At 42.9% G+C, this 26,422-nt stretch overlaps 1 protein-coding gene across 1 annotated transcript in view; it reads left to right on the top strand.

Moving 5' to 3' along the window:
- The first annotated feature begins 1,225 nt into the window (after positions 1-1,225).
- The window catches only part of VAPB (VAMP associated protein B and C), a 46,931-nt gene continuing 21,734 nt past the window's right edge, over positions 1,226-26,422 (top strand). The window contains exons 1-2 of the mRNA XM_052650554.1: positions 1,226-1,497; positions 26,037-26,189. Coding sequence (XP_052506514.1) covers positions 1,440-1,497; positions 26,037-26,189 — 211 coding nt within the window. The 5' untranslated portion in view covers positions 1,226-1,439. The remainder of the gene's footprint in view (positions 1,498-26,036; positions 26,190-26,422) is intronic.

Genomic DNA, 26,422 nt, shown 5'->3' with positions numbered 1-26,422 from the left:
AGAGTAATCATTGAAACAGCATAGAGTATATAAGAGGAGGAAAAGTGGAATGAGAAAAAAATTAGCTCTAAAAATGCAAAAAGGAAAGGAAAAAGAAAAAAACAAATGTGACCAACGGAAGGCACAAAATAAGATGGTAGATATATATCCATATATATCATAAATATAATAAGTATAAATGGACCAAATGCTGTAGTTAAAAGACAAAGATTATCTTAAAAAAAAAAAACCCTTTTTTAAAAATTACAAAAAATTTCAATTTGGAAAGTAGAAAGAACAGTACAAAGAATACCTCTATGTCTGTCATGTAGAGTCAATGTTAGCTATTTGCTATTTTCATTTATATATGAAAAGGAAAATATTAATAACATATTTCAGGTAGTACACACTACATAATGAAGTAAAGTTTAAATGTCAATAATGAGATAATGAGGTAGAGTGTTCACTTTAAAACCAAACAGATATAGGTTCTCAGTAATTTTTAAAAGTGTATTTGTTTGTGTGGGTGGTTATTTATTCAAAGGCTGTCTCATCTATGGCCTCTAGTAAGAAGCAGGAACCAGGTCATTTTTTCTGATCACTGTATTTCTAAATATTTGTTGCATTTAGCAGTACAGGATTCAGCACAGTGCTTGTTACATAGTAAACATTTAAAGTAGAGTAGCTTTTATTTATTATAATCGATGCTGTTGTTATGTGAAGCGTTCAGCAGAGTGGCACAAAATAAGCAAGCAATAATTGGTAGCTTACTAAATTTATATTTATTGCTTACCACAAGTCACCGTGTCTAACACACATCATTCACTCACAAACATCATGTTTATAATAAGAATAAATCGTGCTTTCATTATTATTCAAAATCTCTAAGTGCCTGGCATTAGCAAGGAGAAGTGGAAGTTCATTTTTATTAATTATTGACTAAAGCACTTAACACAAAATCTGCCTCCCATGCGCCCTGCCTAAATAAATAATCTTCAGGATGATGGTCCTCAATTCTGGGTGTCCCGGACCCGCCCCTCCCCCGGACTTGAGCGACGCCCCGCCCCCTGCCTCCCGGCAGCCCCGCCTCCACGGCCACCGCCGCGCCTGCGCACTGCTCGGCAGGGGCTCGCGCGCTCTGCTCCCCGCCGTTCCCGAGCGCGCGCCGGGTTAAGGCGGCCGGCCTGCTGCGTGTGTGCGTGCGTGCGTCGGCGCGTCCGTGCGTGCGTGCGTGTCGTACGCTCGCTGGGCACCGCGGCCTCACCCTCGCCCTCCGCCCCTGCGCCTGCACCGCGTAGGCCGTCACCCCCCCCCCCCCGCGCGCAACCCATAGGCGACCCCCGCCCGAGCCCCGGCAGGCCCCCCCTTTCCAAATTTAAAGGGGGCGCAGCATTCACGCGTCCCGCCCCAGGTGACCTCTCAGTGGTCTCCCCGCCCGAGCTGCCCCGCCGCCGAGGAACATGGCGAAGGTGGAGCAGGTCCTGAGCCTCGAGCCGCAGCACGAGCTCAAATTCCGAGGTAAGCCCGGAGGCCCGCCATCTTCGGCCGCGGGCCGGGCCCGCCGCCCCGCGCTCCCTCCCGCGCTCCGGAGGGCCCGGCGGCGCGGTGGTGACGTCGGCCCCCCGGCCGTGGCCCCCGCCCCGCCCCCGTCCGACGGCGAGTCCGCCTGCACCCCCTCCCCGGCCCCGAGGGTCGGGTGCGGGAGTCCAGGGCCTGCTCCTCCACAGCCTCCCGCGCCTCGCCCTCCAGACACTCGCACAGTTGCCGCTGTGACCCTTCCTCTCCGGTCTGCGGCCTCCGCCCAGAGTGTGGGCCCCGGCGACCGCCTGTCCCCGGAAGGCTCAGGTCCTAGGTCAGAGGTCGCCTCCCCGGGAGGCCCGCGCCGACCCGCCACCCCTCCCGGGACACCTGCGGCCGCCCCTGTAGCATCATTCCTGGCAGCTCGGCAACTTAGTCCTGCGTGCGAGGACCACTTTACACACTTGAGTACTGTGTCTCCTCCACATTAGGAGGGAAGCTCCATGAGGACAGGACCTGGTCACGTCTCCGCTTTATCCCCCGCACACCTTAGGGCGCTGATAAGCACCTGTTGAGTAAGTGAATGATAGAAACCTCTTCAGAAGTTTCATCGGCACTGGACTCAACTTTCCTTCTTCTGCCTTTCTTGTGCCTGTGGCTCACAGCTGTGCAGCCGTGGGAAGGGGGCGGGGGAAGGGCTGTCAGATCTTCCCCCTCCCCACCCAGAAGAGCCTGGAACTGGAGTCCGAGGAAGCCCAGGGGGCCACCTATATGTTTGTGGCGAGCCCAAGCCCCTTGTAATGTGTGCCTTCATCTTTAGTTATTCCCTACTTTCACCACCAAAACACAGTGCTAGGGGACAAGAAGGTCTTCATCTGATTTGACCATTCCTTCTTTCCAAATGTACTGAGTGACTGTGTGGCAGACGTTTGATTGGCACTTGAGAGGGGTGAGTGGACAAGACAGACAAGACCCTTGCTTTCTTAAAGATTAGCTTCTAGGGAAGGTTGGCAAGCCTGTACTCCAGAGTATTTCAGGAGGGACTAACACAGGCTGGCGTGATGCAAGCATGGTTTCCATTGAACAGCCAGGTCACTGCAGTGTCACCAACACTTGGCCCAGAGTAGCTCCTCAGTAGATGTTTGGGGCATTGCTATGACTGCTGGCTACACACACCCCACTTTAAGGCAGGAGGTAGTGTGGGTAATTTACCCAGAGTCACCCAGTTGGCAAATGGCACATTGGAACCCAGATTCCAGAGCTCACGCTCTTTTAACAGTTATGCTTTCTTGATCCCTGGGCATTCTTCCACTGTGGTGGCTGTCATTTTGCCTCCCAGGTTAACAATCTCAGGTTGTCACATTTGGAAGTGATTCCAAACGTATAAACAGTGGAAGGTTTTCCAGTTCAAACACAGACGACAAAACCGTGACGTGGATTATAATTCCATGGCAGTACTTTAAGGTCAGGCCTTCTAGAGGAGCCAGGCTGAGAGAGGAATCTGGTAACTCAAGTGAATGTGGAAGGTGATGGTTTCCACTTGAGTTGTCTGAAATTCTCTACCCTGGAAGCCTGGCTTAACTCCTGGAAGTTGGCATGTCCATTCTGTGAGTCCACAGGCATTTACCCATTACCTGCTCCCTGTGACAGGTAACAGGAAAAGATGAATCACATCACATAGATGCCCCCATTCTCCCTCAACCCCCCACACCAGAGCTTAGGTCTTGGCAAGATAGCTAACAACAGAATCAGCCAGAACAGTGCTGTGATACAAGGCAATCCAGATTGCTCCAAGATCAACACCCAAAGAAGGTATCATTTGACCTGAGTTCAAAGGTCAGATGGAAGTGGGTGAAAGGGAGAAAGGAGTGGGGAGTGTGTCAGTTGGAGGAAGTTGCAGGTACAGAGGCACAAAGGCTGAGACTATTGGGCTCCTTTGGGATGCCATTAGTATATCTGAATGACTAGGGCACAGAGCCTTTGTTGGGGTCACGAGGCAACAGTGAGGCTGGCTGGTTGACAGGAGTCATATCTTCCAAGGCCTTTGTGAACAGATACAGCCTGTGTCCAAGTGCAGATTGTGTTGTGTCTCCTCAGCTAGTTCTCCCTGATTAACCCCACCTCTCCCTGCAGCCTTAACCCCACTCTTGTACATACACTCTCCTCAGTTCCTGTTCCAGTTCTTTTACTTAATGATGTTTGAGCTTAGGCTGACCACTTTGCTCTCCAAAACCTAGGATTACTCTTTTCTCCATGGGAGTGGCGCTCATATCTACCTTGCTTCCTGTAGAAAGTTTGGTTGAGATTATGGCTGTTCAGCTGCTTCGTAAATCTGCAGTATTGTACAGAGATTGGTTGTATTTTACACAACTGGTTTCATCATTTCAATTTCTTTACCTGAACGGTGTGGCTGAGGAGTGATCTCTCAGCCTAGGGTTGGCCAGAGTAATGATGGCCAAAGTCGCTGGATATGTTGGCTGGGGAAGTGATCCAGGAAAGTCCTGGTATCAGATTGTTGAGGGCTGTTGCTTCTGGCTTCAGAAGAGGCATATGCAGTCTTCAGTAAAGCACTTTCATTATTTGTTTGTGGGTTTGTTTTAAACTGAGCACTAAAATCATGAAATGAGGTTCAATACCCTGTTTTGCTGTATAGAGAGCATTCATTTCAGGATGAGAACTGGCTCATTTAACTAGTATCTTCCAGATTACTTGGAATGATGATTCTGACTTCGGACAGTTCACTTAGATGAATTAAACTTCTAAGCTAACTTTACATAAGAAGATATAATTTAAATGTCTGTCATCTAGAGGAAAAGAACTAGTCATCTTTTAAGCGTAGCCTAAGATGGTATAGCAGAGAAGGCGATGGCACCCCACTCCAGTACTCTTGCCTGGAAAATCCCATGGATGGAGGAGCCTGGTAGGCTGCAGTCCATGGGGTCGCTAGGAGTCAGACACAACCGGGAGACTTCATTTTCACTTGTCACTTTCATGGATTGGAGAAGGAAATGGCAACCCACTCCAGTGTTCTTGCCTGGAGAATCCGAGGGACCAGGGAGCCTGGTGGGCTGCCATCTATGGGGTCCCACAGAGTCGGACACGACTGAAGCAACTTAGCAGCAGCGGCGAGATGGTATAGAGTTGTATATTTTTCATCTTGGAAATTTTGTGTGATTATGTTGAAGTTAAGAATGTTACAGAAGAAAAGAGGACACAGCCTTGCAGAACCTTGTTCAGTCTTAAAGAAAGTGCTGATCTGCATTGTGGTTAAGTGTCAGAAGGAGAAGGCCTCCTGGCCTCCCAAAAGAAGCACGGTGCCATGATACTTGCCATGGTGGAACAGTAGGATCTCTTTGGATTGGAGTCACCCTTCTGAAAAGAGTTAAAGGCTTTTAAAACCTGTGAAAAGTGTGCTTTGCATTGTTATTCTTTTCTGTTGTTCTTCCTTTAAGGCCAAATCCTTTACTTTCTCTCTCTGAGGTTCCAGTTGTTGCCCAGCTCAATGAGAGTTTTCTGAAAGAGTCAACTTTTAGGGCATTTCATATCTCTTTTCTTTCTCCTCTCCCTCCCCTTCCATTGATTCATCCATAGTTAAGTAGTATGTTGTGTATTTTCTTGGTCATTGCCCAGGACTCTTCCTCTTTCTTCATACCCTAGCGTCCTCCTCCATCTCATGATACTGTCACGTGAGAATGGTCTCTTGACTGTCCTCAGGAGCTGGTTAGTTAAGGTTTAAATCCACTGTGGACCCATTTACCTTTGCTTGATTCTGCGACTGAACCAGTGACCTTCAGGAAACCTCAGGTAGTCCTGTTGGTCAGTGTGGATAACAGGTGGGGTAGCACCACTGGATTGTTGTGGTTGATTACCACTTTGCGGAGGAAAGAGGAGCTTGGGTCAGTGGGTTAGGGACCTCTCTTTGTTTGAGGAAAGTGCTTAGAATCTTTAGTTCACCCTCTTTAGTTAACTTGTAGCTGAAGATTGTTTAGGAAGCTAAAAAATAGAAAACCTTGTAGATATAGTCTGTTCTATGCAGTAATTATCTTTCAGATGATAATTACAGCATTAATTCTTTAGTTTTAGCATAGCCCTGATTTCCTTAACATTTCATGATCACATAGAGCAGACTGTGTTTTACAGCACAACAAAATGTCAGCAGTGTGCTTAAGATTCTTTATGGTTGTGGTTTAAATCCATCCTGAATAGATTATGTTCATTTATTTAAATATTAACCAGCTTGCTCATCAGAAGCAAGTGGCATTAAACTTACCAACCTTTAGTCAAACTTAAGTCTTCATAGATTGTGTTATTAACTCCTAAATTTTTGTTCCTGGGAGAAAAATGTGAACTAGACATTAACTTATTTTTACTCACTTATTCTTTTCTTTACAGTTAACTCCTTGAGGAGAAAATGGATAGTTCTTGGCTGTGTGCTTATATTTGGAAAATGGTGATGGTTCCTTGTTGTGTGCGCTTGTAATGTGAACACGATTATCTTGATAATTACCTGGTAGGTCTGCATGCAAGTGTAGATTTGTTAAAATAATTAGTCTGAATTGATGCTTATTAAAGAAATGAACTCTTAAACATTATTAACACTTTTATTTATTAAAATTATATAGCATCTTTCCTTCCAGTGCTGAAGGTAAAATATGAGAACTTTGACCCAGCGATATTACCACTAAGTAGCTGAAAATTAGGGGAGGAATCAGGGGAATAAACTATATTGATTATGCTCACACATGGCCCTTAGGCTTGATTTTTAGAACCTGAAACTTGAGTTTTTACATAAGGCATTATTTCCGAGATTGCTTCATAGATCTCCCATTTGTATGTGAAGAATTTGCCGTCTGAAGGATGACCATGATTTGAAACAAATCAGCACAGCTTTCAGCACAAGAAAGAGGAACAAAAAGAGTGCTGACTTCCATTAGTCAAGACAAGGTTGCCATCGAATGTCTTTAGTAAAATAAAAGTCTTCTGCAGTCATTTCGCACTGGGATTGTGTTAGAAACAAAGTTGCGTTATGGTTTGCGGGCTTGTGCCCTCATTTTCTGTCTTTTTAGGCCCCTCTCAGGCTGTCATCGGCATAGCGTATCCAGGATTGCTTTGGCCCTTGCCTGCTGGATCGGCTCATTCTTTGAAGTTTTTACCTGACAGACTTAGGCTGTTGGCTTTCCAAAAACATGAGTTGTTTAAAGAGCTTCATTATGCAAGCGAAATTACTGAACTCAACAGTCAATTTAAGATTATTTTTTAAAATGCCAGTGTGTCAAAATAGTATCTCTAGAATATCTGTTTTTTCAAAATGTTAAACTGTTGTTTTAACAAAAGCTGTTGATGTCTAGAAACAATGCCTTAATGTGCTTTTGGATCCCCCCTCTCCCCGCCTCTGGCCCCCTGCCCCTGGCATGGGGGAAAAAAAAAATCCTTGAGAAAATGGCATCATCCCATGGGGAAAATCTTGTAGTGCTTTCTTTTAATAATATTTTAGCATTGATGGCACAAAACTCTAAAGGTATAGGAATACTTTCCTAGAGGTTTCCTTTATCCTTTCAGAAGGGTTATTATTACTTTCTGACGAGTAGGTTAGCAGTTCTTTTCATCTGTCAAGTAGTGTCTTAATCAGGCTTCTTCTGGTTGTGTGTGTGTGTGTTTGTGCCTGTGCGTTTGTGTGCAGGCCCATGTGGGCACACCTTCACGCAGATAGCTGATGTGCTTGAATTAGTATACAGTTGGCATTTCAATGAGGTCCTTCAGCCCTAACCTGTCTGGGAGGGGGTTGGGGAAATACATGTTTTGGAGGAGAGTGAGGTTGAGGCTGTTGTGTGTTTTGGATTGTGCTTTTTGTGTGTTAGTCGCTCAGTCGTTTCTGACTCTTTGTCCGACCCTATGGACTGTTGCCCACCAGGCTCCTCCTGTCCATGGAGTTCTCCAGGCAAGAATACTGCAGTGGGTAGCAGTTCCTTTCTCCAAGGGAACTTTCCCACTCAGGGTTTGAACCCAGGTCTCCTGCATTGCAGGCAGATTCTTTGCCATCTGAACCACTTTAAGACAATATAATGGCCCCCTGGGCCATTTATCTAGGTTTGAATTGCTTATAAGCTTTAGGAACCAAGTTCCTTGGGCTGTCTTTAAAGGATGCTCAGAGAGTGGAGTGGAGCAGAAAACTGGCTGAGCTCGGAACAGAGGGCATATTTGTAAGGGGCTAAGTGCTAGACTGACACCACCACTCCCCCGCAGTTACTTGGGTCTGGAATTTAAAGCAGTGGCCGTAGTGATGCTTCCACCCGTTATGCAATATGAAAGGAAAGGGAAGGGAAGAATGAATGTTTCTAGAAGAGAAACGCTTGATTTCCAGAAGGTGGGGACAATGGTAAAGGCTTTAGGTTCTTCATCTTGTTGTTTAATCTATAGCACAGTTCTGTGATATGAGTTACTCAGTGGTCAGGAGGCCTGCCCCTGGATGGGGCCACTGGGTAAAAAGTGGTGCAGGGATTTAGCCCAGGTGTGTAGCGGCAAAGCCCATTTCTTTCACATCATCTCTGGAAGGAACTCATGAACAAGGTTTCGTTTTGCGGGGAAGGAAGGCAGAGAATTTTTAACCATTATGGATGTCTTAGTAGCTGTCAGGATAATTTCTTAAGAATATTAGTTAATTAAGAGTTACTATTTGTGGAATTTTTAGGAGGAATTTCTTACTTCTTTGAAAAAGTCTTACAGATGACTCCAAAGCATTCTTTGATTTACCTTGTGAATTTTGTTTTTTTCTTTTTTGTAACAGAAACCGTTGGTGTTTAATGATTCTGTATGTTTAGAACACATTAACTTTCAAGTAATCTGCAGATCTGCTCTGGAGTCTTTGGAAGATAGGATGAAACTTGTGTGAGGTAGAGATATCACAGGTTTTTGAAGATCTGTAAAGTGGGAATTTAGAGTTCAAAAGGGTGTTTATTAGGAATAGGAATGTCACTGGAGGGGGATGTGGCAACCCACTCTGGTATTCTTGCCTGGGAAATCCCATGGACAAAGGAGCTTGGCAGGCTGCAGTCCACGGAGTTGCAAAAGAGTCGGACACGACTTAGTGACTAAATAACAACATGAAAGATTTATGTTTTACTATACTATAATACTATATATGATATTATGCACATAATAAAAAAAGATAAGAATGTCTGAAATATGACCTTCATTGGTGCTACCGTAAAGCTTACAGGTGGGGCTGAGATGACTAGCGATTTCTCAAACGCTGCAAGAGACTGACTCACAGTGAATATTAGAAGGTGCTCTTCCATTCTGTAGGGGTATACTTTGGGAAGTCTTCCTTCCTTCAATGATGACAGCCACTCATAGGAATCATGAGATGTGCAGGGGTGTGGTGATTGTGTGCATAGTAGACGATTGTCCAGTTGGGAATGTTTGGAGTTTCTTCTTTTTCCACAGCCCAGGCTTTGAGGTGTTCTTCACGGACAGAGGGCCCCCTCTTGTCTGATGGAGTATAACGTGGTTGGGATTCAGGGTTGGTCTGGTTGCCACATCCCAAAAGCTTCCTATGGGCCAGGCCCTGGGGTGAGGGCTGGAGAGGCATCCTGGCCCTAAAGTGTCCAGCCTCTTATAAGTAAGTGCTCATTTATTCTTAAAACAGGACTAGGAAGTAGATAGTTACGATTCTCAGGTTTGTAACCTGAATTAGATGTGGATTTGAAGCAAGATCTTTCTGACTGCAGAGCCCCTGTTCTTTATCATCACATTGACTGTGTTGCTCCTCTTAAAAAGTTAGTGGGCGTGTGACCCAGGAGGAAGGCCCAGGACTTTATCTTATTTATTACGTTGTTAGGAAGATGAAAGGAGGACTGGAAATGGGACACGGGGAATTGAGAAAGAGCACTGAAAGACAAATGAAATATAAAAATGAAGGAAAAGTGCTTAATTGTCGTTGTAATCTAGTAATGGCTTCCTTGTCACTGCTTCCATGAAGTGCAGTGTTGTTCTGGAGTGTTAGAGTGACTGATTAAAAAAAATAATTGTACCAATTCTGTTTCCCCTAAGAACTTTTCATCCTAACTCAGTGACTTCTGATTGTGTCATTTTTGTATTAATGTTGAAAATTATTTGCTGATATTATCACTATACTTTCCCTTCTACCATCATTCCTCACGTGTCCTGTTGCCTCAGTGCTTGTTATCACAAACAATGCAGGCTGATTGGGTACTGTTTTACCATTTAATTACATCACTCAACATTTATAGTATAATGGGGGAAAGGGATAGAAAGGAAGGGTACCTGGGTCAGTTTTCTGTGCTTCTGCACAGTCTGAGCACTCTCCAGCCTTTAGAGTCCTAAATGTTCCAAGCCCCATCACCAGCACTTCAGATCTAGGAAAACAGCCAGGATTATCATCCTCTGCGTTTCAGAGATGAGAGGAACTGGACTGGCACTTGGCGGAATGCAGAACTTGCACCTCTGGCTTTCAGCCCCTGAAGCTTGTGTGCTTTGTATTACAAAGGGCGGCTTGTGTTCCTGCCCTCCCTGTCACTCCCTGCCCAGCTTTGATCCCCTTTCCTGTTGGATGAGGAAGCTTGACCCCAAGACCGCTTGGAGTTCCTTACAGCTCCAGTCTTGAGAACATGCTGTTGAAATTTGTTTTAGTTGAAGAAGAAAGATGGAAAGCCCCCTGAGGGCAGAAACTGGGGTTTGTATTTTTCTTAGTACAGACCAGTGCTTTGCACTAGAGGGCTGTCAGATCTTTAATTAATGAGCCCTTTTGTTCCTGTTGAAAAGCTCACTGTATTCTAGTAACTTTTCCTGAGCATTCTTGGGTACTCTTATCCAGCTCCAGTGTTTTCTGCATCACCTCAAACTGTACAAACCGGGCACCATGTGCGTGTTTATGGCCCCTGCTCCTTGTGCTTCATTTATGGTGGCTTCCGTGCTGTAGACTGTAGGCCCCATAGTTTTTGTTTCCGTAGATTTCCCCGGTGGTAACTATGGGGTATGTTCTTGTCTTCTGCTATTTAATAGCAACCCCAAAGAAGGGATACAGTCCTGGACTAGGTCATCTTTTCAGTGTTTGGCTTGACCATTTGAAATAGACACATACGTAAAGAATAAAAAGAAGGATTTGCTGAAAAACCAAAGGTTTGTCCTCGTGGAGGCTTATTTGAATTCTCATTCTCTTGGTTGAATTGATTTGTTGGCATATTAATATATCTTGATGGACTGCTCTGAAAATCCAAATTCATGCTTTTTGACCTTTTAAAAGTCAGACACTGCTTTACTAATTGAACGAAGCAAAGTCCTGAATCACTCCTTGGAGAATCCAGTCATTCAGAACTTCTCATGTAGTTTGGGTGCAGGGAGGTGACAGTTTACTGTGCCTGCCTGGTTAACCTCCCATCTTGCCCAGAGAATGACAGAAATGAAAAAGATGGGAGAGGTCATCTGGAGCAGTCCAGAGAAAACTCAGTCAGTTTACCTGGGTCTCTTTATTTTATTCCTTTAAAAAAAATTTTTTTTTTAATGAGTTATGCTTTCAGTGCCCTTCATAATAAGATTTTTTTGTTTTTTTTTCTTTTACATGCCTAACTCTAGGCATACATGCCCAGCTTTGGCAATTAGCCCTCTTCAGTAAACATCTGAATATTTCCCTGTCCACTTTCAGACAAGAGTTAACTGCGTTCTCAGGTCCGCGGGGGGGCTTGCTCTCCTCACTCCTTCCTTCCAGATGGAGCGTATATGCTAGCAAGCTTCACTCCTGAGCCATGACCTGGGAACTTCACTGCCTTGTTACTACATCTGTTATTTTATATTATTATTTACCTCACATGTACAGTACTCTCTGGAGCATTTGGCATCTGTGACGGCGTGGGACCCAACGCTCTCCCCTTCACCTCCTCCCGCACCAGCACCACCTTTCGGCTGTCTCCCCATCCTTTGGCCTTTTCGGCCTGCTCCTTAAGGAGCCCTGAAGATGGTGCTGAGGGGCACAGGTTTCCCTTCCTGGCTCTTGTTCCTCTTCTCTCCTTCTCTCAGCCCCCGCCCAGGCTCCCTGTCTCCTCTGCCAGTTCCCTTGGGTTCTTCCAGCATTTAGAATGATCCTAGGACTGACCCAAGCTCAGATGTGGGCTGCAGGCACTTTACGTGCCGCACGCCCCAAAATGTCTTCTTCCCCACTCCCTTTCCCTTTTTCCTTTGGACCTCTTTTTCTGACACACACCTTCTGGAATGGTACCCACATGCACACAGTTAAGCAGCTCACACTCTGAAAGCCCGGTGTTCAGGTCTGCCCTTTCTTTCTTGTCCCCTCCGTGACTGCCTCCTTTTCCCGTGGATGACTGTAATTGTTTCTTACCTGGTCTTCCTGTCCCAGTCCTTATGCTTGTCTCTGTACTGATGGCACTTTGAGATGGGCCAATCTCAGCTTCTCTCTTGCTTTCTTAAAAATCTTAAATTTTTGTATGCCCATTGCCAAAAGAATAAAATCTGCATTCTCTAATAACACCTGCGAAGTCGTTTGTGCCCTTGATCTCCCCGGCGTCAACTGCCTCGTGCTTGCATTTTGGCCTTTGGTTCACCCAGTCCCAGAGCTGCGTTCACCTCTCCTCCTGTCCCACTGCTCCCTCCTCCGCGTCTTTGCGGTCCTTTTCCTGACACTGTCCACACGCACCATGCCTGTGCCCCTGCACTTGGCACAGTCAGCTGTGTTTGGTTACTTGCTTTCCTTCCCCACTAACCAGCAATGCCTTTGCCCTTTGGGATGGGTTTCTTTACCCCTGATCCCAGTGCTCAGCATGATGCACGGTGCTTGGCACGTTCCAGGGAGTCGGTGTCCAGGTCTGAGAGTGTCGAGAAAGGTAAAGAGGGAAGACAAAAGACAGCTTTCTGTGGAAAGGAATGGTGGAACCCATCAACAAGGCCTGCTGTGTGCAGCTGACATTCGGTATTAAGATATTCTGCCTAGGGTTGGTCACTTCTTTCTCTTCTGCAAATGTATCTTTCCACCATCCTCCCCTCCTGTTACAGAGACCCAGCACCACCTCTCATGTAGTGTGCTTTGCTCCATTCCTTTTCCATCCCTGTGGTGTCTTGCTCCATTAGTCAGCCTCCTCCTGGTGCCTCAAGATTTCTCTTCTACTTGATGCTTTCCCAGGGCCTACAAACATGCTTAAGTTTCCCCTTCCTGAAAAGAAACGACCTTCCTCCAGATCTTCCCCCGCTTAAGCAGATGCCCAGTCTTACGTCACAACTAATTTTTGGAAGCAGTGAATCTCAGTGAGTGGTTTACATCTAGTTTCCTTTCAGTTCTCATACCTTACATTCCACTGAAGCCCTTTTCAATTCACCCATTTTCTCTGTGCGACTTTCCCTTTGACTTTTCTGGTGAACTCCCTAGCCCTTGATCATGGTTACTGGATGTTGACATTTCCCAAGCTTCTGTTCTCCATCTTCTCCATTTAAGCATTCTTTGTGTGTTATCGCATTCACAGTCCTTTCAACTCTCACTGCTACACAGAAAACTTCCAAATCTGTATCTCCAAGCGTATCTTGGTCTCGAGGCTTTCTGCCTGCTGGGCATTCCTGCCTGTTGGTTGTCATGAAAGTACATCAGGACTCGCTGTATTCCATGCTGTGTTTCTGACTTACACTCTCAAATGTGCCTTCCCTGTCTTGGGAGTGGCCCCTGAACCCACGTAGGTAAGCCAGGAATCCTAGGCCAGTCTTTCACTGCCCCCTCTTCCCATCCCACTCCCATCTCATCAGTCGCTGTCGTCAGCAGTGTCTCCTGCACCCCGTTGCTTCCGCTTCTCCTCACTGCCATATCCTGAGTGTAGGATTATTGCCCCATGTGCCCCTCTGGCTCTATATACTCTCTCCTTCCCCGCCCCTTCAGGCCACCCTGCGTACACTTGTCAGAGTTATTTTTCTAAACTTGAAAACATTTGTTGGCTCCCTCAACCCTACAGGTTAGTGTTGAGAATTCTTAGGCCAGCATCACAGGCTTTCAAACTGGGCCATGCTTTTTTTTATTTTTTTAAACAGTCTTAGCTTTTATTCTCCATTTTAGACACCTGAAATGTTCAAACACTCAGACACACACAGACTTGTGTGAGTACGTCTCTTCTTACTTACATCTGGGTTCCCCCAGAGGCTGGCAGAGGCAGTGGATACTGTTTAGAGCCCATGAAGAGAAGAGGGAAGCCCATTTTCCTTCATCACACCTGCATTCCTAGAGACACTTTTGATTTTCTTCCTTTCATTTTCTCCTGTAGAGCCCATTGCCAGACTTGTATAGGTATGAAGTTTTACAGCTTATTTTGAAACTATAAGGTGTTAAAAGCACAGCAGATGGGATCGCCCCTCGCCCCATTTCTCCTTTCACTCCCTTCGCTCAGACCCCTTCTGCTGTAGCCATGTGGCCTCCTTTCTCAAGGCCCCCATGTGCTTTGATCACACCACACCGTACTCACACCAACACTTTTCCTTCAACTCAGAAAGTGTGTTCCTTCATCGTTCCAAACTCTGGGATTTCCCCTCGGTGTTCAGCTCCCCGCCCTCCACACCCTCCTGTGTTTACACAACACTTTATGTGTTAACTTCCACATGGTCTTCTGTGCAGTGAGAGGTCGAGTACAACACAGCAGTTGAGAGTGTGCATTCTGGGGCCAGACTGCCTGGATGTGACTGCTGGATCTGCCACCTGAAAATCTAGGATAAAATGTTTAATGTCTCCATGCCTCGAATTCTTCACTTCTGGGTATGTTAGAAGGATTAAGTGAGTTGGTGCATATGAAGTGCTTAGAATAGACCTGTTAAGTGTTAACTAACGTCACTATTGTTTGATTTTTTCTTTTTTCAAGATATATCATTCCGGAGCCTCAGTCTCAGAGATTCCTGTTCGTTAGTTCTGGTTGGGTCCTGGGACGGCTGTCCAAGTGTATTGGCTCGGCCTCTTCAGGGTTCTGGGCAGGAGAGCAGTGTTGCCGCTGAGCTTGAGGGCCTAGCACAGTACCTGGCCTGTGCAGTCCTCAGCTACTTACTGAATGCCTGCACTGTGCTGAATATTGTTCTGGATGCTTGAGAGACTGAGATGAAAGAACTGACAAGACCTTTGCCTTATGGAGCTCATCTTCTAGTGGGGGAGATGGGCACTAAATAAGAAAATGGGAAATATGTAGAATATACTTTGAGATAATGGTAGGTGCTAAATGAGGTTGAGAGGATGGTGGATGAAGTTTAAAGGGGTTTGGAAGTGGGTTCTGTTATAGAGAGGGCAATTGGAGAAGGCCAAGTTTTTGAGAAGGCGATACAGTATTGGAACCAAGACCTGTGTAAAATGAGTCTGCAGGCTGTGCACACATTTGAGGGGAAGAACGTTCAAGAGAGAAGAAAGGACAAGTGCAAGGCCCTAGGGTGGCGATAAGCTTGGTATGTTCGAGGAGCAGCAGAGACAGTATGCCTGCAGAGGAGCTCAGAGGGGAAGGAGACACCTTCCCGGTAGACAGGCTGGCCATGGGAGGGACTTTGGATTTTGTTCTGAGCTGGAAAACCATGGAGGATTCTGAGCAGGAGTCTTTTTAAAAGACCATGGCTGGTGTGGGGAAAGTAGGCTATTTAGATGTGTGGTTGGTGGTGTGTGTGGAAGCCATGAGGCAGCTACACTTACCCATTATCCATCCACCCATCCACCCTCCACACAGTTACCTGATAATCTGTCCACGCATGCATCATCCATAAGTTATCCCTAACCCAGGCCAACAGACTGTGGCTTGGACCAGCATGGTGGCAATGAAGAGAATGGGATGAGAAGTGCTCAGATTCCAAATCTCTTTTGAAGGTAGAGCTGGCTGAAGGATTAAATGTGGAATGGGAGGAGAAGTAAGGTAACTGCTTTTGGCCCAAGCTTTTTGGTGAATGGTGGTTTCTTTTCCCTGAGATGGGAAGCAGTGTGTTTGGGTGAAGGGAATGGGGCTCTGCTGTTTGGCCATGATAAACTTAAGATGCTTATTACAGCCACAAGTGGACACCAGAGGAGAGGGTCAGGATATAAATTTGGTCATCATCAGCTTATTGTTAGAACACAGTATAGGAAGGAATAATTTTTCCAGCTGAGAGATTAGGTAAGCCTTTTCAAAAGAGAATGCATTTGAGCAAAACTTTGAAGAATGAATATGATTTCCAAAGGCAGAGGAGGAAAATAGAAGATATTTTTCATCTAAGTCTCATAGCCTTTTTCCCTGGCCTCTTGTTGAATTTGTTTAAGAAGCTGCTGACCTGGTTGATAATCTCTTTTCACTGGTATAGCCACTTAGATTCTCTGTTGAAAAGGAAACCAAAGCAGATTACATACTAACTGATAAACCGAATTCTGCTGTTTCTCATTGTTCACAAATTGAAAATTCACGTTGGACCATAGAGGTGCAGAATGCTAAGTGTGTGTTTGCTTCTCTCCTCTGTGTGTCTGCTGTGAATTGGGATGTGTTGATTTTGGTGTGGCGGCTGTTTGTATGCTGTCTCTCATCTCCATTAAAGGTTGAACATTTTGGGGAAATTTTTACTTCTGCTGATACTGACTCTCAACACTTGACTTGAACTGTTAATTTATAACTCTGTCAAGTTAACAGCCACAACCATGACCGGGAGAAATTGGGACCCCTTGCTCTCTAATCACGCATGTCTCTCTCATTTGGGCATAATTCTGTCTTGATTTCTTCCTGCTTTGTGTGAAAAAAATGTCATGTTTTGCCCCTCATATTTAAGTAGAGTTTTAATTCGGCAGAGTATTGCTTACCTTTTTGTTTATTTCCCTGATCTCTCTAAATCACAAATTTTGATCTTCTAAATAGAGAAAAATTACTAGATGTTTTGTTAGTGGGACCAAAGATTCTGCATTGAAAAAAAATTGAGTCTAAGATCTTTTTAGAACTGATGTAAAATTCACACTAGACAGGTGTGCCATCACCTTAAAATAATCTTCACTGGTGTACCATAATCTGTCTTAGTGCTGTGTATTGATGGAATGTACAAAACTTCAGCTCTTATATAAACATTCTGCCATTATTCTGTTTAAAAAAGAGGTGTTGCATTAACGAAAGTAGTCATAGAATTTATCTCTAGGTGTGTAAAGGCTTCTAGTCTTACTTCTAGGTGTGTAAAGGCTTATTATAGTCTTCAAGGTTTTCACAATAGATTTTGTAAGAATTTGGGGTTTGGGTTTCTGTCTTGAATTGAGACCACTGCTACTCTAAACATGTTTTAAATAATTACTTTGATTTTTATAAAAATAAGAATGGCTATTGATGTGTATGTCTGTGTGTGTGTGTGTATAGGTTTTCAAGAAACTCCACAATTCAGGATTCTAGTATTTTTATATATACAGAGTATTCTAGGCAAGAAGAAAATTCTCTCAGAACATTGTCTGAATCTTACATAAACTATAGCTCTTTTCATGTGGAAAAAATACAATTACAGAAAAATACAGATCATGTAATAAACATCTAAATACAAAATAACTAAATTTTAATAATTTTTAGACTTGTTTTGAAGTTTTTCTTTAATGAATAAACTTCACCAAGAATTTGAAGACATGTCTGCCCTCCACCTCTGCCCATTCATGCTCCTCTCTTCTTTACTTTTCAGAGGAATTTAGTGTGAAATATTTCGTTTTTTTTTTTTTTTTCTTGTTTTACCTAATGTGGTATTATGCTATTTGTATCACTTAACATGTTTTTAAGGCCATCTGTTGTTAAAATACAGATCTACTTCATTCTTTTCAGTTGTTGTGTAGAGTTCCTTCATAAGAATTTGACACATTTGTTCTTAATAAGAGTTCTTTATATGTTCTGAATAATTGCTTGTCTGTTAACGTAAGCTCCAAATATCCTTCCACTTGTTAGGCGGTTGTCCCTTGCTGTCCAGCTTTTTATTTTTCGCAGGGAGCTTTCCTGAGTTTGTTCTTGAGCTTCCATAGTACTTTCATCCACTGAGTTCTTCCACTACAGTAGGGCGCCTTATGGTGTAGTTTCCCACCCATGGAGTTGATGGGAGACTGAATTTTATTTCCTCTTGCTCCAGAGGAGCTAGGAAACTAGTGAGTTGAATAAGCAGCCTTAGAGGTTGGTATAGTCTTTTTCAATCAAGCCAGCGTCTAGTGTGCCTTTGATGGGATCACTAGTGAATATTCTTGGGTTTTGATTTTTCTTGCTGTAATAATGGGTGTGATGCTTCTCAATAGCTGGCTGTCTTCCAGGAATATCAGGTGGGTTGGTTGCTCTATTAATTTAGAACACTTTGCATTCTAAGATTTCTTTAGGAAAGTTTTTTGTGTGTGTCAGGTTCTTTTTATTTGTGGTATTTTCAGAATCAGAGATATATAATAAGGCTTTCTGCTGAAATGTTGGAATCCAGTGTCTGCCAGTAAAGGCACATTAATTGCAAAGCTTTATTTTTGTTTGTAAAACATTGAATTAATGTGTGAGCTAAGAATTAAATCAAGAAAATAGATTAAAAAAAAAATCTCCCAATGTTGTTATTCTTGAATTCATGGTTATTTAAGAGTTTACCCTCTTTGAATATCTGTTACTATGAAATCTGTTTTTCATTTTTTAGAGGGACAACTTTAAACAAAATTATCATAGAATAATAGTGACGAAAGCCTTATTGACACAAGTGAACATTTTTATTCCTAGTCCCTTCAACCTGTGTATGGTCCGTGCAAATATATCATGATTTCAGAGCGAAGTTATGGATGAGGCATTCTTTTACAGGAAACGTGTCAGAATCAGAGTTGGGTTGCCTCTGAGGAAGCCTGGTATTCATTCAGACTGCCCACGCTTAGTGAGCCCTTTACTCTGCGTGTTGTACGCGCGGTTCTAGGCTTTGGACGTCCGGTGCTGAATTGTGTGGAGGTTCACTCCAGGTGGGAAGCGATCAGGAAAGGAACACGTGAACTGTCCGTTGATTCTGTGCAGAAGATGAGAAGGGGACTCATCATGCAGAGGGAGCAGTAGCTAGCTCAGTGTTGATTCACCCGGAGCCTAGTGGTGCCTCCAGGAGGGAGGGTGCAGGAAGAGTGAAAGCCTTGTATGGCAAAACCAACACACTATTGTAAAGTAAAAATAAATAAACAAAATAATAAAATAAAATAGATGGAAGGGTGGCATGGCCATTCACTCATTTTCCAGGACATTTATTGAGCATCCATGCTACGTCTGGAAACCTGTGATCAGGAGTGAACAAGAAAAGTCTTTCTGTTCAGGCAGTTTACATTCTGAAAGCGGAAGCCTAACATAAACAAGAATAAAGAGAAGGCTGTTGTACTGCAGGTAGGTTGGGAAGGCAGAAAGCATTAGGACACCTTTAATGAAAACAGACTGTCAAAGGATCAGTTTTGAAGACATCTGTAAGATATCCAGCCAGTTTTTACTTCAGAGTGGCCATTTCCCCCATTTTAATATATTTTCCCATACACAGAGTCTGTTGTATTGAAACCTCAAGCATAATTGCATTGTCTTAACAAAATCCATCATGAGTCCTAGGCTTCTGGAGACAGATTATTACCTTCCCAGAAGGTAATCTTTTCAGAGTTGAAGTGAAATATGGTAACATGTTTTTTGGAAGGGTTGAAGAAAAGAGAGATGATGTACCTCAATTGTGTTTGCAAGAGTATAAAATAATATAGCTCTTTTTATGCAGTGTGAAAAAAACTGGTGTGGAACTAATAACTCTAAGTTTATATCTGGAAAGCTGAGACCTGATAGATAGTATATCAGATTGGTATATAACTTCTTGGTAACACACAGTTTGAGTTTCAAAGTATTGTAGCTACATCAGGAGACATATTACATAGGAAGAATATTTATTTGCAACACCAGAATTTTTCATGAACTCCAGAAAAGGAAGAGCAAAACACAGCATCTTTGTTCATTTATCTTTATCCAGTTACATCTACATAATGTCTGTTAAAAATCAGTGGTACTTAATATCTGAGATGTTGAGGGTGCTTCTTTTTTTTTTGGCAGGGTGGAAAGCTTTATTTTTTAAGATCAGTTTTAGGCTCACAGCAAACTTGAGCACAGAGTTGTGCCTGGCCCCTGCATGCACAGCCTTCTCTGCTGTCAGCATCCAGCACCAGAGTAGTGCATTTGTTACAGCTGATACACCTGCACTGACACGTCCTTGTCACCCAAAGTCCACGGTCTAAGTCCGGGTTCAGCCTTGCTGTTGTACATCCTGTGGGCTCTGACAGGTGTGTAATAACACTTATCCACCATTGTAGTATCATACAGAATAGTTTCACTGCCCTGACAACCCTCTGTACTCAGTCTGTTTATCCCTCCATTCCTTCATAAGCCCTGGAAACTGCTCTCTCCATAGTTTTGCCTTTTCCAGAATGTTATATAATTGAAGTTATGTAGAGTATAGTCTTTTCAGATTGGCTTCTTTAACTGAGTAATGGGCATTTAAGACTCACCTGCGTCTGAATTTTTGTGGTCTGATAGCTCATCTTAGTGTGAAATGATACTCCATGGTCTGTATGTCCCACAGCTTATTCACCTACTGAAGGACATCTTGGTGCTCTCAGGTTTGGGCAGTATAAATAAAGTTGCTGTCAACATCTGTGTGCATGTTTTTGTGTGCATGTGGGTTTTCTGCTCCCATGGGTGAATACCAAGGAGTGTGATTGCTGGATTGTGTAGTAAGAGTATATTGAGTATGTGTGTGTGTGTGTGTGTGTGTGTGTGTGTGTGTGTGTGTGTGTTAAATAGACTGTCTTCCAGAGGTTTGAATTTGCAGCAGTGAGGAAAGAGAACTGTTGCTCTACATCCTTGCCAGGCTTTGATGCTGTAAGGGTTTTAAATTTTGGCCACTGATAAGTGTGTATTGGTATCTCATGTGTTGTCTTAATTGGCAATTTCCTAATGACATATGTTGAGCATCTTTTCATTTGTATATTTTTTTCTATCTGTAGATCTTATTTTCCTTCTGTATATCTTCTTTCCTGAGATGTCCAGATCTTTTGCCCATTTTTTAAAAAGTTCGGTGGTTCATTTTCTTATTGTTGAATTTTAAGAGTTCTTTATATATTTTGGGTGACAATTCTTCATTAAATATGTCTTTTGCAGATATTTTCTCCTAGTATTTGGCTTGTTCGTCTTCTCATTCTCCTTAACAGTATCCATTGCAGAACAAATCTTTTTAATTTTAATGAGGTCCAGCTTATTAACTATTTCTTTCATGGATTGTGCCTTCCATGTTGTATCTTTTGGAAAGTCATGTCAAACCCAAGGTATCTAGATTTTCTTATGTTATCTTCTAGGGGGTTTATAGTTGTATGTGTGTGTGTGTATCTTTATTTTCTAGTTGAGTTGCTAAGTAAAAGTAATACCGCTTAAATTATGTCCTGCGCTTTACATGCGGGGTGATATGATCTGCTAGAGTTACAAAGATAAGTAAGGTCAAGATTGAGTTTTGAGTTCACTTGGCGTTTCCACTGTTAGCTTTTAAAAAGTCTTTGGGACCTGAATGCTTAGGTCATTCTTTCATGAAAATGGTTGTTTCCTCTTTCTGAAAGGAAGAGTTTTGTTATAGTCTTTTCTCTCATGGATCTTGGAGTGAATGGTCACAGAAAGGAAGTACTTAAACCATGCATATATTGGTAAAATCTTTCAAGATTTAATGGAATACTTTTTCCACAAAATGCTCTTGTGTTTCTTGATTGATAAGTTTATCCTGCCATTTTTTTATGAAATTGCCACTACCTGAAATCTGATGTCATGTTGTTGAGAAGTTTGCTGGCTTGTGACTTTGTTTCCTTGACCTTTAAAACCAGAGCTTTATAATTATGACACTCCATTTCTGTAAGACTGAAAGATTCACTGTTTCTGCTTTTACTTTTAATGCTATGCATATTTCTGCTGACATTCTATTATTTACTTTCTAAGACAGGACAATTCTAGATGTTCTTCGTATCTTAAAATATACACTTTCAAATGACAATAAGCTGAACCTGAGTGAGGAAATGGTTTATACTGTGCTTAGTTTTATCTTAATACATGCTAAAGCATGTTCCGGAATTTGAATTCAAGTTAGTTAATGCTATTCATGAGCATCTATCAAACTCACAAGCATTTTCACAGATGAATATGCATAACGTAGGGCATAAAGAACATTATTCAAATGGCTGAAAAGAAAAAAATTAGGACTTTAAGGAATATTCCTATTCTCTCAAACTCATGTTGTTTCATTTTGGGGGACCTCCTATTTCACATTTTAGATGTTCTTAAAATATCTGCATAACTGTTGAAAGACTAGAAGATTAGAAAGAAAACTGATTAAATGAATGTGCTGCAGTTCTAGAGATAACAAATCGTTTTTTCATCTCTTCAAAGAAGAAAGTCTAGTTTTTGAATATTTCATTTATAAAATTGACTCTACTACGTAAGCAGTGTTTACGTTCATTGGAGATAAACACCCATGTTGGTATAGTAAAATCCCATTTTTACATAATGCTTTAATGGAAATGGCAGTTTTATGAAAGGAAAGTAACTAGTAAAAATCTGAATGATGCTCACAAGCTCTTACATCATTTTTATTGGGATTTTTGTGTATTCTAATTCATTAATACAGGACAAAAGGAGAACACTAACATAGTTTATTTCTTGTAATTACTGAAATCAAATAGAATTTGTTTTCAATAAAATTCTTGAATTGTCCGGAGTGTGGATTGAAGGGTTGGCCTGTTTTTACAGAATGTCTTGATTTTTTCACATTAGACTTTGCTGTTTTATCAGTGATGTTGTTCACTTGCATATATTTTTAGTATTGTTTCCTCTAGATTAAAAAAAAAAAGCTCTACGTAAGCCCAATAAGTCTCTAATACTTAAAGGTTTAGGACTGAGTGTTGAGGGAGAAATCTGGGATATTTATTCTGCTTATTTATTACAAATAATGTTTGTTTTTTAATAGTTTAAACTACCTTGTAAGTGAATCATATAGGTTAAAATATTATTTAGATTGCTGTGTAATAGGTTAACCAATGGAGTTTCCAGAAGCAGATTAGTGTCCGCAGTTAAATTTGCTTTATTTTTGTGGACTACCTAGAAGAAAAGGTCATTGCAAAGGGTAAATGCACTTAAACTTATCCGTGACTCCGATTTATGAGGCAGCAGGAGGAGGAAGGGACAGGAGAAACTGAGTTGGAAATGAGTATTCTTAATTTCATCACAGTGAAATCTCGCCAAATCCCTGTTTTCTGCTTAGTACACTTCAAACCACCTTAGAAAATGCTGTTTTTTGGCGGGGTGGGGTGGTGGATGTGGATTTGTGGGCGCTTATGAATTCTTGGCATTCTTATCTGAAGATGCTTCCATGTTCTTGAAGCAGAATTTTGTTGAACAGATTTCACCTTGTATCTAGAAAGCTTTAAGGCCTGGTGGATTATGAATCAGATTCAGATCATCAGTGAGAGTACTGTTCCCCCATAGGCTTTGTATTTGAAAGCTCACCTTTTTTCAGATGTCTACATATTTAAAATCTGTTTTCTTCTCCTTTCCCCCCAAGTAATGTGGCGCCTGTAGAGCTGGAGCTATGGTTATGTGGAGTTCTTGTAGTGGGCCCTTTTTATGTGAGGGACGGAGAATGCATGCACATGGTGATCGTGCCCGTGTAGGTCTGAGCTATGTTTGTGTGCTTGTTTAATCGCTTTCTTTAACTCCAGGAAACCAGAGTTGTGGTTTTTTTTTTTTTTTTAACCATTGCTGAAGTGATACCATTTCAAGCAAAGAGACTTACTGGGAGAAAACTTCCTCCATCTTCGTTGTGAGCCAGGCTGCGTGTGTTGGGGATTAGAAAGGGGTGGGGCCCTGAATAGTCGGGCATAAAGGTGCTGCCTTCAGCACCAAGTGTCCTGTTTCTCCCTCCCAACAACTTGATACAAGGATGAAGCGTGGTCAGCATCTGGCTTTCCCTCACTGTAGCTGCAAATCCCCTGGAGCCACAGGGTGCCCACCCTCAGTAAGGGGGTGACGTAGCTTGTAGGGAGAGGCTTTGTGTGGTGGAGTCAGTAGGGGAGACAGAACACCCCATGTCTAGCCACAGTTGGACCTGGAGAATGCCCTGCTCTTGTGGCTTCCAGTTTGGCTACCAGAGGGTCAAAGGCAGGGCTTATGGGAAAGGTAAGCAAATGGAGAAATTGTTATTAGGCATTTCACTTTTTTCTTTTTTAACTCGCCACGTGGCTTGTAGGGTCTTAGTTCCCCAACCAGGGATTGAACTATCACCCTCGGCAGTGAAAGTCTGGAGTCTTAACCACTGAACCACTGGGAAATTCCCTAGCCATTTCATTCTTGAAGGTGTCATTGCTCAAAGAATGAAAGTAGCTTTTGGTATAAATAACTACAAAACTATAGATAATCCAGTAGTATGGTAGTTCCTGCTATAATATGATATATGCATTCCTAAAAATCGCCATCCTATACAAAATAGCACAAAAGACTAAGACTTAAGAGGAAGGAACAAGGTTAGGTGCGTAACACTCAAAAGCTTTGTTGGTCAGAGACATAAAAATGGGAACCTAATATAAGCAGAAGCACAGTTTAGCACACATTAAATGGCTCAGAAATAGATAAATACTGCAATAAATATGATACTTTAGCATGAAAAACTGACATTTGCCTGTGGAAGTGGTCGTTGGAAGAGTTACAGTTTGCGAGGGCCACAGGGTGAGCCCGGTTAGCTGGTGGTGGTGGAGATGTGTGAAGCTGTGTTTTCTGTATCTCTGTGCCATTCAGTTCAGCTGGATGTTGTTTTCTGTGATCACTTAGCGTTACTTGCAGACAAAATCACACATAAGCAAATGTGAAATTCATTTTATGCTCAGATTGTCCCTCTAATATGCACATCAATCACATTGAAACAGATTCACATTTTCAAAATAAGCTTTCTAGCAGAACTGGCTGTAGTTTATTTTATTTTGGAATTGAGTCTCTTTTCCTTTCTTTCTTTTCACCGTTATTGATTTCTTAATTTATATTTGTTAAGCCCATATCAGATTGATTTTTCATACCCAGAGTACCTCCAGAGGCGAGAAAGCAGCCTGAGATTTTAATTTTGCTGGTGGTAATCCACGAGGCGGTTTCCTCCTTGGTGAAGGACTCTCAGTCAGTCAATCTCGATCTCTCACCCCCTGCCCCCATCCCTTTACTAGATCCCAGGCACTGTGTCGGAGATGTGAAAACTGGTACGGTATCATTCTTGTCCTCAGAAGCTCAGAGTTTCATTGAAAAATGTTCGAGGCACAGATGTAAATATCTTTGTTGAGGATCTTCTTATGGAGCAGATGAACCAACTGTATGTATTTCCTAGTTTGTGAGCACAGGGCCACATATACCTCCCCACCCCATCTCTGAATTCCCTGTGAACATAAAGATAGGCGTAAAGAGCTTGCCTGGAAGATGCACAAAGACACTGTTGCTGTACACAATGAAAAGATGTAAATTTGAAAAGGGGTTGAAAAGGACCTAAGAGACATTATAGTTCAACCCTCCCACCTGACTCCTTTGTAAACCTTACGGGTCAGGTTTCAGGGAAGTTTCAGAGTACTGTGAGTAGTATGATCTCATTTTTGTTACCCCCCCCTCCCCCCGACACACACACACACACTCACACACTCCTGTATGTATGTACAGTTTGTGTAAGCATAGATGATGCGGCTGGATCTCCCACAGTGTTAATATTAGTTACCTCAAGGGACAGGGGAAAGCTTATTAACTTCCTCTTTATACATCTTTTATTGTTTGGCTTGTTTTAAGAAGCATGTTTTACTTTTTTAATTAAAAAAATCTAATAAAGTAGAAAATGAATAAATAATAATAAAAAATACCCTTAGGGCACTAAGCTTTGTTTCAATCTTCCAATACCCTGGGTAGTTAAAAGTGAACGCGCTGTTTTAGGTGTGGGCTGCCCTGCAGGACTCAGACCTTGCTGTAGCATCACTGTATTGTGTGTTGGGGGGTTATGTTTACAGACCACTAACACCCCGAAGTCTTTCTTGAATCTGCTGCCTTTGGCACGCTGCCTTTGATCATCATTTTGGACCCAAGTCTAGTCCTTTACCTTCTCTGTGTTAGATTTCATCTGGTTACTGTGGGAATCAGTGTTCAGCATAGGTTAAGAGCTGGCCTTGGACTCAGGCTGCCTGGTTGCAGACCCTTGCTACCACTAACTACCATGAAAATTTTAGGCAAGTGGTATGTTCTCCCAAGCCTCAGTGTTCTTGTCCGGCAGTAAAGTTGTGAGGTATCAGGGAGACCCTGTCTGCTGGAATGCCCACTAGGCCAGGTGCCCGGTGGTATGACGAGACCGTGGTGGATTTTAGCTGTCACTGTTAGTGTGTTGGCCTCAGCCCATCTCTCCTGCGTGTCATGATGAAATGATCATGAGTCAACCACGTTCCACATCCGTCCTGACCCCATACCATAAATCAGTCTTTCCTCCGCGTGGTCCTCATGGGATCCCGAACCAGTCCCTGTCTCATTCTGCAGGTCCTTTCACCGATGTTGTCACCACCAACCTGAAGCTTGGCAACCCGACAGATCGAAATGTGTGTTTTAAAGTGAAGACCACAGCACCACGTAGGTACTGCGTGAGGCCCAACAGTGGGATCATTGATGCAGGGGCCTCGATTAACGTATCTGGTAAGTTCTGAGAATGAAGGCCTGAAGGGTGGGCTAAAAAGGCTCCCTAGACTCAGTGGGATCTCTTCAAGCTTGTGTTTACAGTATGGCAAAGGAAGATGGTAGGCATCTCCCCCCAGCTCCCTACCCTCTGATTAAAAAGCTCGGTGGGTCCCACTCACCTATTGTTTTTCCATAATTAATGCCTCTTTAGTTTAATGCTTACAGCCTTTGTGCCTCAATAGTTAGAGCAA

This window comes from Budorcas taxicolor, chromosome 13 (assembly GCF_023091745.1).
Source record: "Budorcas taxicolor isolate Tak-1 chromosome 13, Takin1.1, whole genome shotgun sequence".
Taxonomy (NCBI): Eukaryota; Metazoa; Chordata; class Mammalia; order Artiodactyla; family Bovidae; genus Budorcas; species Budorcas taxicolor.
Note: the sequence above shows the minus strand (reverse complement) of the source record. Positions and strands in the feature narration are given on the sequence as shown.